Source organism: Thermobia domestica, chromosome 4, assembly GCF_964235325.1.
Source record: "Thermobia domestica chromosome 4, izTheDome1.hap1.1, whole genome shotgun sequence".
NCBI classification, from domain to species: Eukaryota; Metazoa; Arthropoda; class Insecta; order Zygentoma; family Lepismatidae; genus Thermobia; species Thermobia domestica.
Genome location: NC_137457.1, coordinates 333,134,165 through 333,151,783, shown reverse-complemented (window position 1 = coordinate 333,151,783; position 17,619 = coordinate 333,134,165). Strand labels below are relative to the sequence as shown.

General features: G+C 35.3%; 1 protein-coding gene across 1 annotated transcript; it reads left to right on the top strand.

Moving 5' to 3' along the window:
- The first annotated feature begins 2,192 nt into the window (after positions 1-2,192).
- LOC145684470 (uncharacterized) lies at positions 2,193-7,981 on the top strand. The gene is made up of 2 exons (XM_081756901.1): positions 2,193-2,727; positions 6,193-7,981. Exons 1-2 carry the CDS (start codon positions 2,471-2,473, stop codon positions 7,184-7,186), a joined length of 1,251 nt encoding a protein of 416 aa, XP_081613027.1. The 5' UTR covers positions 2,193-2,470; the 3' UTR covers positions 7,187-7,981.
- Positions 7,982-17,619: the final 9,638 nt, after the last annotated feature.

Sequence of the window (17,619 nt, the reverse complement as noted above, 5' to 3'; positions counted from 1 at the left end):
AGATTTGTAGATTGCCTGCAGTTTTGTGTAGAAAGTAAAACGCTTAAATACTGAAAGGAGAACATTGCACACAAACGTTATGCTCGTATGTTGAACATGCCTTTTTGTATGTTGTGCAAAGTAACCCCACTTATGTAGTTACTTTGCATCAAAGGTTATGTTCAATAACTATGTTCATATTGAATGTTTACTAATAAACTTGCAATAATGTTTTCGTTATATGTATATGCCTAGCTTTTACATGTTTAAAATACAGTGTTCTAAAACATCACGTTTGTAAGTTACATGCGGATTTCTCTAAATTTCTTAAATCTTGTGCTAAGTAATCCTGTCATACGGTAGTGTTTCTGAGTCAGGTGATGACGTAACAAAGAAAAAAGTATGTCTTCAATCATAAGTGAGAGGGTGTATCGTAATTAGCGCAATATTTAGGACCTGTTGAACAGAACAAATTCTAGTTCAGAATAAGGAACGCCAGACAGATCTTTTTAACTTTTCATGTTCTTAATCTCCCTGGTAGGACTTCATTTGTGTTAACTATGTCTAGAATGAAGTGGAAAATTGTGATTGGTAACATGGGAAGACACGTAATTAATTGATTCTGACAAAATGAGTAGAAACTCTGACCTTAAATATTGCCTTGATGTGTCCCGGTTTTTCGTTTACTATATCTGGCGAACCCTAATTTGGACAGCTTCTCGAGAAAGTCTGCCGGTATCTTTTCTAAGGATTTAAATGATAGATTATTCTAAAAATGTGTTACATAATAAGAAAGTTAGCATCACATTTTTGCAAATCTTTTAATATCACACTGAAAACAACTCTGTATAGTGTACAATGTTTTGCGTTGCATTTCACACCACACTACTCTACCAGCCACAGTTGTTACAGGATAGAACTTCTAGGAAAGTTAACCAATATGTTTGATGTTGTGGTGCTGCGTAGTGGTTTATGAATCTTTGATCTAGAACTGATCTACCTGCTCACTCGCAGCCTCAAGAAAATTTCAAGGTCGTTCAAATAACGAGAGGACTTCGTAGTGCGTATTATCATTTCGTGGCGTTATTTGGATGAATGGGGTCAAGTGAAATTTCGTTCACATATACACTACACTAATATATATCTTCTTTGTATGCTACTCGTTCATACATTCAGTACGTCCTTTACAATTTTTCGTAAATTCATTATACTTTTCCCTTTCGTCAATCTCGGTATTTCACTGTTTTTTTCTTGTCCAACCTTCTCTCTCGATTTTGACGTTTTCTTTTACTGATTGTAACTCTTGCATTTCCGTATTGTGACTTATTCTTCTGAACATTTTTGTTTTTATTTTGGAAATTATTCTTATGATGTACCCACAAGATACCTTTACAGTTATTGCCTACATGTTTTAAGTCAGAGATATCTTAAATACTCTAAAATATTATGGTAGATAAAGAAGAAGAAGAAGAAGAAGAAGAAATAAAAATTTTAAAATTGTGTATTCTAGTGTTTTTCCTACAGTTGGCAACAGTGTTGCCACACTTGGTACAATTGTACCAAATTCAGCCCTTTTTGTCATTCATCGGCCCGTTGGTACCACGCTGGCATTTTCAGCCCCTTTTGTGAAAAAGTTGGTACAATTCTACCCAATTCAGCACCATTTAATAAATACATGTCACTGTGCATTGGACTCTTAAAAAATCCTGTTGAACGTTCATTCTCTGACGTTGCCCCGCATAACGCCACGAATTTTGTGTGGAAAATTCGTAATATTTTATTATAACGCACTGCTTACAACACGAACTTGGAGATGATTCATTTGTTCTTGGTTTCATATATGCCCTCGTTTTATATATATATACGGTCCTAATACCAAATGTTTTTTGTTTATTTGTCAGTTTGAAACAGAGGCGCGTTTGGTTTCCTTACAATACGCAAACAAGATAACTGTTTTCCCTTTTAATATGCGGCCTCTGTTATACTTCCTACGTGCAAGAAAAAAATCATCTTCCACGGTTGTTCGGGGTCCTCCTGCTTAGATATTTTAAAGAAAGAGTACTTTCTTGATTTGGACTCTGGGTAGAGGGGGATGAGTGTTCTAGAACTTAACTTCTTTTTGTTCCGTCTTACGAAGCTATGTATTACACTGGTATAAAAAAATTAATTAATTCAGCCCTTTTTGTTTCAATTTGGTACTATTTTTCAGCCCACTCCAGAGCTAGAACTGTGGCAACACTGGTTGGCAATCTATTTCATTACAATATTACATAGCTTTGACTGCAAGGACGGATTCAACTATTTTCTTCCTTCTGTGAACTGGCATGTATATCATTTCACAAAGATTGCCAGAGTAAACAAATGCAAATATAGTATAAGTGTGTGCTCATGGCGGCAGGTGAAACATCTGGGAAGTTGAATGTGTAAACAATACATTGATAATGGATTTGATTACGAAAATTCACTCAAAAGAAAAGGGTGAACATATCCAATGATGGCAGACAACAAAGAATTAATATTACGTACAGCTAGAGTAGAGCAAATCATGACGGATGAAGCTATGAGTTCTTCCGATGTGGAATTTAACGTGTACTATATTGAGAAATCAGAACCTGCCGTTGAAGACGATTCTTCAAACGAAAGTGACTTCGAAACCCTTACAATTACAGTGGCTCAAGAGACTTGCTCGTTCTATTCCACTGACTACGAACATGTGACAAAAAATTTTAATTCACTTGTCCCAGAAAGGTAACATTTAATTTTCTATACAATATTGTTTTTTTTTTTTTTTTTTTTCACATTGGTAATACGGAGTAATTTCCGAAGACACATTTCTTACGTTTTAAGGTTAGGTTAGAGCTTTAAATTCTTTTAGCAGCGCATACCGTAAATGAGGAAGTTCATTTCTGGTTGCAGATTGACTTTAGGTGGCCTCTATATAAATACAGTGTAGATATATGCCATGAAAACTACAGTACATAAAACACGAGCTAGGTAGCCGGGAAAAAAGGACGAATGCTATCTAACCAAGTGCGGATAGTAGCACATTAGGGTGGCCCGAGCGCCAGTGAGGTGGTGCGTCCATAGCGAGAAAGCGCGTATGCGACAACGGGTATACGCATAAGCGAGGATAGCAGAAGAGCACAGTTAGACACAATAGTTTCACTGTCATTCAAAATTAACTCTAATATGCTGTGCATTGACTGTAATTGCTTAAATTCACACTCCCATTCTTTCATAAGAAATGTTTCGCACCCTATTTAACATGTAAAATTTTTATTTGATAGAACCGTCTGCTCGAGTGTACCCTATCTTCGGTAATTTTACAGGTAAAATGCAATACTTCACTAAAAACAGCAAGTTACGAGCGATATCTGTAAACTAAAATCGTAATCTATATATAGGAAATAACACGGCGTATATAGAAAATCTAAAATACGAGTGATCGATATGATCTTTATCATATAGTTTGATAAATAATATTCATAATTCGCCATTCATGTAGATATTTACAATAAGAGTGCAGTATAATAGTGCTTTATATATGTAGTCGTCTTTGAAACAATAGGTAGCTCTAAAGAAATAGAGGTAAATTTTAAACTAATTGCTTCAGTCTGTCTTCTTCCGCATAGAAAACAGTGTCCTATATTTTTTTGCGATAGTGTTATTCATCGTCAAGAGATGGCGTCGTAATTAATATCAGCACGTGACTCAGTATTGTTCGATCACGTAAATGATTAATAGTGTGAGAACGCATCGTGTGTGATGTACTTGCTATTGCTTCTATTTGCTTAAGTTCTTGTTGAACTGTCTGAGGAAAGGCAAGTATTCTTTCTTTAATCTCTTTAAAACCTTTAGTCTTTGCCTTTATTAGACAATACTTGCGTTTCCTCAGAAGCATTATCTACTTATCTGTAACTTATGTACCCTAACGATCCAGATTAAATAAATAATAGTCAGTTATAAGTGAAGTCATATACATATCCCACGTTTTAAATAATGTTCCATAATACCCTGAAAGTTGTACTTTCTAAAACGTTCTTTCGGTCCTCGCTGGAGTTTTACATTAAGAAAATACAATCATTTTGGCTATAAATCCTGGGTTATCTGTAGTACATTTCTGTAATTGGCAGCTCATCGTCCTAAGAACTCTACCAATACGAAAATATATGACAAAGGTTCCAAATATTCGAAGCTGCTGGAGTATGCACGTGATATTTCTGTGACCCAGACAATCTTTGTATTTGGCTAATGCTGCGTTGTAATAATGTTACTTCTAAAATCAGTTACATTGATTTACAAATTTGCCAATCCAAAGAGTTTATGAGTGTAAAATGTGCAATACCATTTAAATGTTTAAGCCATGCTGAGCATACACTGGAGCAGACATTGGAAAAAGACTAGTGGTCCAATAGTATTAGAGCCCATATGCGACGTGGTAAAATTTTCATTTTTGTAAATTTCTTGAGGTTTTTAAATTATATTGATGATTTATATATAGCATGATAATTTCTTAGAAATATGCATCATTGTATTTCTTTCGCATTTTCGCGAGAAATATGAACGGTGCCGGTTGGGACATGTTAATCTAATCTCTAACGTAATAACAATTCAACAATCTGTGAGTTAGTTCCTATACTGAGAAATAACTTCTTTTGGTTGTTGCTTTCTTCAAGTTTGCATAGTTGGAATGTTGCTTCTGACCATACTGTCACAGCTGCTACTGCAGGGCGTTCGTTTTCCGAACTTGTAATAGTAATAAATTTATCTGAGGAAGATTACGAGTCGAGAAAAATTGAAAAAAATAACAATTGAGCAGTCTTTCATAGATAGCTATATTTCCAAGAAATACAGATTTGCCAAATTCAAACAAAGATTAAAATTTGCAATAAGTTACATGAAAGACAAAACTTCAAAAGAAACACAGTATCCAATTACACTTTTTCGTTTATATTGATGCCATTAGTACATATTTATTTATCATTCCATAATTAAACAAATACAAGAAACAAATGGACAAGACAGCATGAATCCATGTTTATATTGTGGTGTGTTTTCACTGTGAATCTCAAGCTTAATTATTATGATTATGAAATATCGGTGTTACACAATCAATTGTGAGATTGTATTATCAATTTATTTTGTTGGATCCAGTATCTTTTTACTATTATGATCGTTCTTTATCTTTGGTGAAATATCATAAAAGTAATTTTATGATAGTAGTTTTTGTTTTCTGATGTCATGTATTTGTGGATATTAGTAGATATTTCTAAGTTTATTTTATACTTTTATTATCGTGTCATTTTTTCAAAACTAACATATGTCTTGTATTTCTCTATTTGTTCTCCATATTTTTAACTGTGATGTAAAATATTTTATTTCTGCTTCTTTACACACACGACTGTCATTTCTTTACTGTAAACATTGAAGTCAATTAATGTTACGTGAAATTGTGGAAAGGACTAACATAAATTATGTACTCAAAATAATACCTTATAAATATCCACTAAAATACGAGATGAATATCAAACACATATTTTTCAATAATGTATGAAAATTTATCTTTTCTCAGTTCTTTATTTTGGTCTCTGCCTGTCTAAGATATGTATAACCGATTTAAGTTATTATTAATACTCCTGGTATCGAAAATTATTTTCAATGGGGCCATACAACCAATAAATCTAATCATTTGTGACTCTTCACTCAAATTTAAGTAGTGTTATCTTTCTCAAGGCATAGTCGAGCATCATGTAAGAGAAAAAAAATCAAACTGATATTTTCTCTATTGCTATATATTCAATTCTATATATGTTAATTAATTACAAATTTTTGTATATTTAAATATATATATATCCCTCCCGTCAATTCCAATCTATGTATATAAGACTCTCAGCTTAGTTATAAGTAAGTTACTTAAGTAGTTCGACACACAAAAATATTTCCTTTTAGAATCGTTACATAGCAGCACACGATGTTTTCAGCTCCGGGATTTAATATCTTTATTGTCCGTTACATCGTACTGCGTGCCTTTCAAATATTGATATCGTTTTTGGCCATATAATTTTGCATTCGGATCCAAAACTGGAAACAAAGAAAAAACTGGAAACGTACAGTTTTTACAGATAAACGAGTGTATGATATTGAGTGCTGAAATGAATATAATCAAATTTCCATTTCTTGCTTAATGTGATGTATCTATTATTCTATTTTCAGTGAAAGAAATATGTCAGATACACAAGAGAATGTAAGTTCTGATCTATTAAGTGACTCTCAGATGAAGTCTAACATACGGCTTGCAAGAAGACAAGAAGTTCCATCAAACTACATAGTACCATATACTGGTGAGAAACCTCAGACTTATCAAGACTCTTTTAAGGAATGCAGTGACATATCAGCTTTGGGAAAACATATTCGATCGAACACAGAAGAAAGATCTCATACATGTCATGAATGTGGTTGGAGATTTTTTAAGAGTTCATATTTGAAAGGGCATTTGTTAACCCATTCAGTTAATAATCCTTATACTTGTGAAGTGTGCAGAAAGGGGTTTAAGCGAAAAACGTCCTTAAGATCGCACATGTTACAACACACGGGTGAGAGACCTCTTTCATGTGAATTCTGTGGGAAGAAATTTCGTATCAGATCGACTTTAATAGGCCATATGGTAACGCACACAGGAGAGAGGGACCATACCTGTCAGGAATGCGGGAGGGCATTTGGTCTAAATTCTACTTTAAGACAGCACATGCTGACCCATATGGGTGAGAAATCTCATATATGTCAGAAGTGTGGAAAGGGATTTAAACGAAAAAGTCAACTGACACAGCACCTCATAACACACTCGGATAATTATCTCCATACGTGTAAAATTTGTGGGAAGAGGTTTAAGCGAAAAAAAGTGTTAACACTCCACATGTTAAATCACCCGGGCGAGGAATCTTTTATCTGTGAAATGTGTAGGATAGGATTCAGTAGCATTCCTACTTTTGTAAGCCACATGGAAACGCACACAGAAGAGAGAATTCATACATGTCAGGAATGCGGAGAGGAATGTCTTAGAAATAATACACTGAGAAAGCACATGCTAACACATACAGGTCAGAAACTTTATACATGCCAGGAGTGTGGGAACAAATATAACCAAAAATTCTTATTGAAAGAGCACCTCGCAACACACACAGTTAATTATTCTCATATTTTGATGTAAGAAGAAATTTATTTGAGACTCCTTATGTTGCAACATACAAGTAGTAAATTTTTCATAACGTGTACTATTAGATGGGATTCACGAAAAAAGTTGAATTTGAGAAACTACTCTTTAACCCATTTACATATTTATCTTCTTTCTCGTCAAAAGCGTACAAAGAGATTTATTAACAAATTAAATTGGGCAAAACGTATGGTAACGCACAGAGATGTGAGATGCCACACGGTAAGGAAATTTGTCAAAATTAGATTTTGATAGATATTAACACAAAACTTGAAAAAGATCATACGTATCAAATTTGTGAGCCAGGATTTAAATGATATCCTCATACTTACAAAACCTCTGGGAAAGGATTTATTGATAATACAGTAAAGCGTGTGGTATCGCGCGCATGAGATAAAGATGGTACTTTCAATGAGTATGGGACGGGGCTTAGTTGAGAATGTGATATCGTAACGATTATGATCACATTCTTAACACACTCAAATAATAATCTAATTTTTAATTAATGTAGGAAGGTATGACAAAAAATACAAAAAAATGCGTAATGGTACTGACTCCTGCGAGTTTCAGTAAAAATCATGAAAACATGTTTCAATATTATCCGCCCTAGATTAGAAAATAATGAGTTACTAGTCCTTGCTGATAACTTGATTTGAGTGTAGCATAAAACCGTTTATGGGAAGTGAATATATAATTAGAAATAAACAAGTCACAGAATAACCAGTGGATAATGTTATAAATCCTAAAGTAAATTATCATAATTTTTTCGCCTAATAAACGGTTTAATTTTAATTCTAGTAGTGTACGTTTATCAACATTCTTATGAATACCCTACCCCAGGTATAAGATTAAGTTCTTGAAACATGTTTGTTTTAATTACAGATTTAAGGGATATCAGCTTCGCCGGTGTTTAATATAAGTTCTTCAACCACTCAATACATGATATGACTGTAATTACTTTACATTTCTGATACGACATCTTTCTGGAAACATTGAACTCATTGTTAGATTTTAAAAAAGATAGGCTAATAAATTTATTAAGCCGGAATAAATTCGGATTGGCTAAGAACCGCAAAGCGCAGCGAGTGAAAGCGCCTTTGACTACGATGGAATGTGTAGATGGTAACAGGAACAAACACCTTCGTTTGCATGGTTTCCGGTTATCAGCCTCTTAAATGTTGGGGAAGCCCTTTCATCACCCGTATCTATTAGCTAGTAGAGGACTCGCCATTGCGGCATATTCCACTCTCTAATAGTGCCTTTTTTAAATATAAAGAAATGCTTTCATTTAATAGACAGAATTATCGTATTCTAATTGATACACACATAGTAACAAAAATGGAGACTTTCTTCTTGAATATAAATCTAAAATCTTAAACCTAGATTTTCGCAAGAGAAAAGTTTTATGTTTCCTCCATTCTGTTAGATATGAACGTGAGTGCTCTCTATTAGAATCGGACCAGTTGGATCAATGTTTTCTAGGTAAATATTCAAGTGCCACGTAGAAAAATTCGTAAAATACTACCGAAGAGAAGTAAGCGACTGCCGCATTACTTGACACGAAATTTCAAACCTGCAGATGGTACATCATGAATAGTAAGTTACCTAATTCGACTTAGTTGGACGGCTAATAGTTTTAGTGCGTCTAATTGGAACCCATATCCTCGATCTCGTACCGTAGATCCCAAACAATTATTTCAATCAAGATTAATGGATAGTTATCGCCTATCCAAGTCTATTCCAAACCAACCAGGAATCTGAATCCAAAGTTGCCAAAGTGAATTCCCATTCTAACTGTATATATGTTATGGCAGATTATTTACATCACGAGATGAAAATAACAATGACAGGGAAAAGTAAAACATATCGGGTAGGAAAATTGACTTCGAGGAGACCTCTAAGAGGATCATATATTTGGAAATGATAAATTTCAAATGAAAAAATGAAATCTTGAAGTTTACGTCCCATTGTTATGCTTGCTAGATTAAAGGAGTTGGAGATGATTATAAACGAATGAAATACTCGAATTAAGAAATTGAAAACAAACAGAGGAACACTAAGAAAACTCAAACACACGTTATTTGTCTTCAACAAAACTCACTTGGCGCGAGTTGGGATCGAACCAAGCGTCCCTGCAGCAGAAGTGAACTCTCTATCACTGAGCCACTATGAAATTTCAATCGAGTTTCATAAATTAAAATATAAAATAGTGAGTTATTATTCCATTTTTTAAAATTGCACATTTCCTTTTACTTTTGTGTCCTGTATCGTTCACCTGTGGTGCTTTTCAACTACGACATTACAGAATAGTCATATAATATTTCATGGACTTGCTATATCATTAGGTTCAGATTAGTAACAGTCCAGCATCAGAAAAAATAGGCGAAACAGCTAGTGATTTCCAAAGAAAGGACAATCTCGAAATGGCGACCAATTAGATCAGAGAAAATATGTAACTAGGTCGTGGAGCTGAAGAAAATTTTGATAACTTGATAAAACATATTTACATTACTTTTCTGGAATAAATAGTACGCGAGTGTTTTCTCGTGTCTTATTTTTATGTTACTGTACCGCAGATATAATTTAAAATGTATAGACTAAATACATTTTGTAATTTTTCTGTTACTGAGTTTCGTAAGGCTAAATACTCAACTTCATATTTCATTGTTACTGTGTTAGGTTGTTATATTATTTGAGCCTACGGATTATACAAAGAGTCAGACTTACGATTTCCTCTCTGTAAGTCTTGTGATTTTCTCTCATCTGTAAATTAACTTTTAGTATTTAATGTCGTTCTTCGTGGGTGCCGCTATTTGTATATCGATTTATCTGTGCTCTGACTGATAGAATTTAAAGGTTAGTCTTGGAAATAATCGCATATCAAAGTCTCAATACGAACCATACTTCCATATATATTTCGATTCAAGTAAGGGCAAATCTAGTAATAGCAATAGCACAAGAGTGCGTCCTTGGTAATTGTAGAAATTGTCCTTACATTTCTCTTCAGACTTCGATTTAGAAAATAGAAGCTAAACAAAACAACTTTCCATCGTTAGAGAAGGAATTTCTGGAAATAGTGAATTTTGTACTTCTACACTTTTAACTAAATTTTGTTTGCCGAATTTCACAACTTCAACTTAATTGAATCTTAAAATTCGACGATATAAAGAGAACAAATGGAGATTTGTGTACAGTAACTAACCCAATGGGTGATGGAATTTTTCGAACTATGAAAATTATTTCTTTCCTAAGCAGCATATAAATTCCATATCTCCAACAGACTCGAATCTTTAGATTCCGCACATTTTAAATAAGGAAAGATATTGTCATTATGCCAGCCCCGGAGTATTATTGAAATGATGGCTCTGACTAATTTGAACCGAATTTTGGAAAATGCTGAAACACGTGTCTGTATATGCAAGTGTGGAGGTGTATAGAGCTCGATTTCTCTGTGTTCACCGAGCGTCCTTTTCCTTTTTTCACTGGAGCTCGTTTTCTCCCTTTTCCCAGCATTCGTGTGTAATATATCTGTATATATATATATACAGGGTGTTCATGAACTATATCGACACACTTTAGAAGTTGATTTCTCATATCAAAGAGAAAACATTCATATGGATCTATGGCGAAAAGTGCATAATATCAGACCTAGGGATGTCCAAAATCGCGAAAAAGCCAAATTTCAAGTGGTCCTTTTTCGATTTTGAGAGAATGTGGATTGTTGTTCTTTCAGCAGAAAGGAAGTCACGCATATCCAATCCAAAAATGTATATTTCATTAATGTTCAATGGGTATACACATAATTCCTTGCTGGGTGAAATTTCCAGACATTCCAGCAGCCAAAATTTGAGATATGCTCTGATTTCATGATTGGTCCAAAGTAGGAAAAGGGTAAGCCTTGATTGCAGTGAACACGGAATCCTTTGGTGCGATGTCGGAACTGTTAATGATCGTCAGCAGCACGGTCTCTCCTGCTCGTAGAAAGGCAAGGTGCGATGTCTTCTTTCACGCTTATAAGTGAAGAAAACGTGAAATATACTGTGAAGAAATACATATCACCACACGTTATTTCGAATACAAAGGAAACATGGAGCTGACGATTCCTAACACTTCCGCCTTGTTTCCGAAATATTGGATGTCTATTGTTGTCATGCTTTATCTCCTGCCCTATTTTGAACCCTTCTTGAAATCAGTGTATATCTGAAAACTTTATTGAACACACCTGAGAATTACACCCTGTGGGGAACACCCTCTACACCTATTGACAATTAATATAAATATGCATTTTTGGATTATGTGTGCGTGGTTACCTTTACGCTGATAACAACCACCATCTACAGTTTCTAGAATTCGAAACAGGGTCCATTGAAATTTAGCTTTTTCGCGATTTTGGACAGCTCTAGGACTGTAGCTATGTACTTTTCGCCATAGGTCCATAAGAACTTTTTCACCCTTTTTCTTGTGAGGAATCACCTCATAGTTTGTCGGTATATTTCACTAACACAATATACATGCAAAATAAGTGTTACAACTCTTGGGAGGTGACTCCTACCACTGAGACAAGAAAAAACGTTCTCTTGAATTTTCGGCTATCGGACATAGTTTCGGATCTACAAGGTGCCGAAAGCGTGGGAAAATGACGTTCGGACGCCAATAGTTCAGAAACTATCCAACGTAAAGAGGGCAGGTAAAAAAATCACTGAAGAAGTCATACCCGCTCTATTGAATTTTGCATGTTTCACAATCCTACTATGCACGCGCAAGGGATTCCCCAAAGGAACGTAGAGAGTCCCGGATAGTCTGTCAAATGACAATTAGTCTAAATGGATATGAATTGACAGGGTTTCTACCAGGTAACAATAATACGTTTGTATTAGGTCGATATCTGGAACAACTACCAAATGGCGAACACTTTCATGCCCGTTGTATGTGGTTGCATAATCGCCAGGTACGGATGCTGGCCATGAGTGACATTCTTAGTATTAAGTGTAGCGAAATTGTTTTCAAATGCTGTAGAAAGACATCTGGAGTGTCAGTAGAGCACAACAGATGACTCAGGGTGATTCACATATGTGGAAACACTTAACGAAAAATGCCGAGAAATGCACTCATACTCAGTAAACGTGAGTTCAAAGTGTCGGAAATGTAAAGATTAGTGTCAAGAACATGAAAGCTATTGCCGACCCACCAATAATATTCCCTCAAACCGATACAATATGATGTGCACGGTTGCATACCAATAAGGATGCAACAACTGAGGCCAAGTTTAAATTGTGCAAAGGGACTCACAAAGAAACTGGGTAAACAAAATGAATGTCACTAGTGGGATCGCATGATCGGTGTTGAAATGTGGCCAATGTGTGTGTTCGTATCAAGATGTATCTAATAGACAAATGTCAACATGTCCCACTACTGCTGGGACACCGTCCCACGTGCGAAAAGTAGGAAAATAACTACTCGCGTCTTGAATCTGAGGCCGTGGGCTCCCAGTAGGTATAGAAACTGCTACCATGCGAGGGAAAGCAAGCGCTATAGCGCTGAGGCTTGGAGGGAGCCTCACTTTCTCTGTATTCATTTCTTTGAGGAGTACCCACTTTGTTTGACAAGCACTTTTGTACAGCCTCCCGACATGCTTGTGTATTTCATTTCGTTACTCCTACTGCAAAGTTGTAAACAATCACAGCTTTAAGAAGTTTTTCCTGTTTTTCATGTTTTATTTTCCATATGTATGGTGTTCCAGTGGTAGTATTACATGTGCCAAATTGGTTCATTTTCGTCTTTGTCTTGGCATCTGCACTGTGTGTAAAATACAAATTTCTGGAGGCATTTTCCTATAATTTGAGGACGTTATATGTCCCACAAGACGCGGGACATGACGCAAGTTAGTTATTTTCACGCTCTATCTGAATTTGAACAATGAATTGAGATTTCTTTTCATATTTGTCGACTGTGAGATAGTGTCCCAAACAAAGAAGGACATTGATACAATCTTGTTCTAGTTACTTTCTACCAAAAAGTGCACCAGATGTAATGGCAGAATGTACGTTATTCTCCTAGTTTTCGCACTTGGGACGGTGTCCCAGCAGTAGTGGGACATGTTGACATTTATCCATTAGATACATGTTGATATGAACACACACATTGGCCACATTTCAACATCGATCATGCGATCCCACTAGTGACATTCATTTTGTTTACCCAGTTTCTTTGTGAGTCCCTTTGCACAATTTAAACTTGGCCTCAGTTGTTGCATCCTTATTGGTATGCAACCGTGCACATCATATTGCATCGGTTTGAGGGAATATTTTTGGTGAATCGGCATTGGTTTTATGTTCTTGCTATTCCTTACTTTTCCGACGCTTTGAGCTCACATTTACTTGGTATGATTGCATTTCTCGGCATTTTTCGTTAAGTGTTTCCACACATGTGAATCACCCTGAGTCATCTGTTGTGCTCTACCGACACTCCAGATGTCTTTCTACAGCATTTGAATACAAATTCGCTACACCTAATATTCAGAATGTCACTGTTGGCCAGCATTCGTACCTGGTGATTATGCAACCACACACAACGGGCATGAAGATGTCCGCCATTTTGTATTTGTCCCAGATATCGACTTAATACAAACGAATTATTGTTACCTGGTAGAAACCCTATCAATTCATATCTATTTAAACCAATTTTCATTTGGCAGATTATCCGCGACTCCCTACGTTCCTTTTGGAAATCCCTTGCGCGTGCATGGTAGGATTGTGAAACATACAAAATTCAATACAGCAGGTATGACTTCTTCAGCGAATTTTGTACCTGCCCTCTTTACGTTGGATAGTTTCTGAACTATTGGTGTCCAAAGGTCATTTTCCCACGTTTTCGGCACCTTGTAGATCCGAAACTATGTCCGATAGCCAAAGGTTCAACTGAACTTTTTTTCTTGTCTCAGTTGTAGGAGTCACCTCCCAAGAGTTGTAACACTTATTTTGCAAGACCCAATATATATGTATGTATATGATATGTATATATATGTACAAGAACGAAGTTTGTTTTCCTTTAAGTACCGTTTCTCTCCTTTTTTTCTTTATTATTATTATTTCTTGACTCATTTGGTTTATGTTGATGTCTCCCACAAGCTTGGTCGTTTCGCTACGAGTGTGTTTTTACCTTTTTAGTCTCTGTTTTTTGTTAATTTGTTATTGTTGTTTTTCTTTTCTTTGTTATGTTTCATCTTTGGTGTCTCGTTAATATTATTGTTATCACTGTCTCTTTAATTGATTTTATCTCTTGTTTCCTCATTATTTTAGTTCATGGTTTCACGTTTTTATGTTAAACCGTTTTCTGGGTGGTTTTTGGTTGAGATCTGGGTCTGTTTTGGTTGTGTTTCTTTTATTAATTTTATCTTGAGTTCTTGTTAATCTTTTTATTGTGTCTTTCCGTTTCCTTTTGGTTAGATAGCTTTCTGTCTCTCTTCGTTTGATATCTTTTTCCTATTTCCATTTTTCTTTCCTGAGTCCGCTCTCAGGAGTTCTTGTTTGTTTGTGGGTTTGTAGTAAATTTCAGTCTAGGAGACCGCATTGTCTTTTCATCATTGTTACATCCAGATAGTTTATTCGGTTTAGTATGTATCCATGGTGAATTCCCATCCACCATTTCTTTATGTGTGTAGGTTTTCAATATATGTTTCAATTTACTGTTTAGAGCATGGGAATATTCTTCTCATGTCGTCCTCAATTCTGTATTCATACAAGTGTTTCTTACGACCCGATGCTGTCTGAGTTAGCTCCACGTAAACGTAGATGTTCGCACAGGCACCCAGTACTGATGTCCATGAGGCAGTATCTTTGCATTGGAGATATCTTTTGTCACAAAATTTAATGTATATATTATACATCAGAATTTTCAGCTCCTTCTTTACTAGTAATAGGACTGGTTGTTGCAGAGTTTCTCCTTCGCATATTTTTTTTTTTTTTTTTTTTTTTTTAGCGAATCGAGGTGGAATAATTTCGTACAGTTCTATGCCTCTTCTGTTTTCTATGCTTCGATATAGATTTTCCACTCTCGAATCTATCTGCCGAAATTCGTTTCATTTGTCCCTACTTGCTCATATTATCTAAAAAGTGCACTTAATAATAATAATAATAATAATAATAATAATAATAATAATAATAATAATAATAATAATAATAATATATTTATAATAATAATTTCTCGATTCTGCCCACGACTTTTTAAACCTCTGAATCGTTTGGAAGAGGAATTTGTTGACTACTTTGTCAGTATCAATATGGTAACTTTGTTGGTTATCAATGCTCAAGAGTGAGAAAAAATTCAAACATCTGCCACATTATGGTGCCAATATATATGATCCGAACAACCGTTTCCCTGGATGAAAACGGATTTTGACATGATAGTCGATATGATGAAGGCAGTATTGTCATTCATCAAACTAACCAATGCTGTTTCATTGCTGTGCAATCCAATGGCAATACGTGCATGCCCATAATAATCATTAGATACTATCGTGTTGGTTAACACTTGTACACATGTGACATGTCATATGCGGGAATCCCTATCTAACAGTGCACAGTCCCTGGCGCATATCCCGGGGAGATGAGTGGTACATGTACCCTCCAATCTTAGAACTGGGGGACTGTCTCCCCCAATAATCCGATACCAAATGTGTTTTTTTGGGAGAAATGTGATGCTTTGTGTCCGATTGACACAAAGGAAAGTGAGATGAAATTGATGTCCTCGCCCCAGAATAAGCCTCAGTCTGCCGCCTCCCAATGTTGAAGAGAACTAGGCTTCCCTGATCTTCCGCAACATTGTTTTTCAACTTCATAAATATCTTGAATATCTCTTAAAATAATGATCATGGGAACGGTCCTACCTGTCCCCCCTCTCGCCCAATGTTCAAGACAGATTAGCGTCGCTATACACATGCTCAGATATGTTCATCTTGTTCACTGTCTGCTGTTAATATTGCCATACTTTAAGAACTATCTCGTTGTATCGACCACGAAATTATACGACGTTACACATTTTTAATGAGATGTGGCCGTTGCACTTCTTGCAATTTTGTTTAGTGATGGTCTCACTTTTGTGAGGTTTACACTTGGTCTCTGTACCTCATTTGCATATCGAAATGCAGATCAGATTGATTTACCCATCAATACGTAACTTAGATGCATTTGTGTAGCGTGTAGTTTATGAATTGCTTTTAATTTTTATGTAAAAATTTAATGGAATACTTAGGTGAAGATCAGTTACATACAACAACAAATTCAAAATGAATATTGTTTTGTCTTAACATATATTGGCATATAGGGAAATTATTCAGTGTTTGGAATATCTACGATAATAATGGGTAGAGATGGTACAGTTTATTTAATTATTGATTTATCGGTGGGGAAAATAGCATTTGAAAGAAAGAAAAAAACTACTTATCTGCTTTTGGATATCTAGAAGATGGTAAGCTAAAGCTATCAAGAGCACAGAACCTTTTTCTTTTTTGGGGGGGAGGACGTCTTGCTGCGCTCCGCATTTATGTTTAGGAGTTGCAACCGTAACATAAATAAGAAAGGTAGCTAAGACTATCATTAGAGTTGTTTAGATATATTATGCTCAGTGAGAAGGAAGGAATATTATGCGTGTATCACTGCAGTTCACTCAATACTCTTGCTTTGTTCAAAAAGCACCTAATCTTTATCGCCTGGCTATAATATTAATGCGTTCTGTAGGCTGGCCTTATACATTAATCGATAGTATTTACCGTCTTTGGCTGACTTGTTTGGGTGCAACGTATTTTTTTTTCTCTGGCTGTCCGACGTACCTCCCTATTTCCATGATATACTGTGTTCTCAAATTTTGTGCCGTTGTTTTAATATGTTTCATAGTAAGATATGTACATTTTGTTGTATGAAACAAATATATTCTTAGAATCAGTTCGAGAATTCGTACGTAGATTTAATATCACGTTTCGCAGATGACGAGAGTATTTTATATATGTTTTGTATTTTTAAAACTGCTCACAGCATACACTCGCTTGGCCTCTACCGGAAAGGAGATATATATATCGTCAAGATGATAAGACGTCTACCAATCGATGAAATAATTCAGTATATTTAAGTAGAGTTGCCAATTTACGAGTTATGCACAAATATCTATTTTAAAGTACATATGTTCTATTAGTTTTGTTGTGTGTACTGTTATTACTGTGTGTGTGTTGTGTTGTGTGTACTGTATTAGTTTTGTTATGAAAACAGTTCCCAGCCCAAAACAGAGTAGGCTTACATGTTGATGTCTTTTTCTACCTGTCAGCAAGAACTTGTTTTTTTTTTTTTTTTGTCACGTCACAAAGACATACTCTAGAAATTTTGCAGTGTGTGGTGTTTGTAAGCGATTTAATGTATTATAACAGAAAATTCTCTAACATT

Bases quoted from the DNA above. Each gene is read 5' to 3' on its own strand.
- LOC145684470 (XM_081756901.1), top strand. From the start codon at position 2,471: ATGATGGCAGACAACAAAGAATTAATATTACGTACAGCTAGAGTAGAG. The intron at 2,728-6,192 runs GTAACATTTAAT...TTCTATTTTCAG, and splicing joins AATTCACTTGTCCCAGAAAG to TGAAAGAAATATGTCAGATA.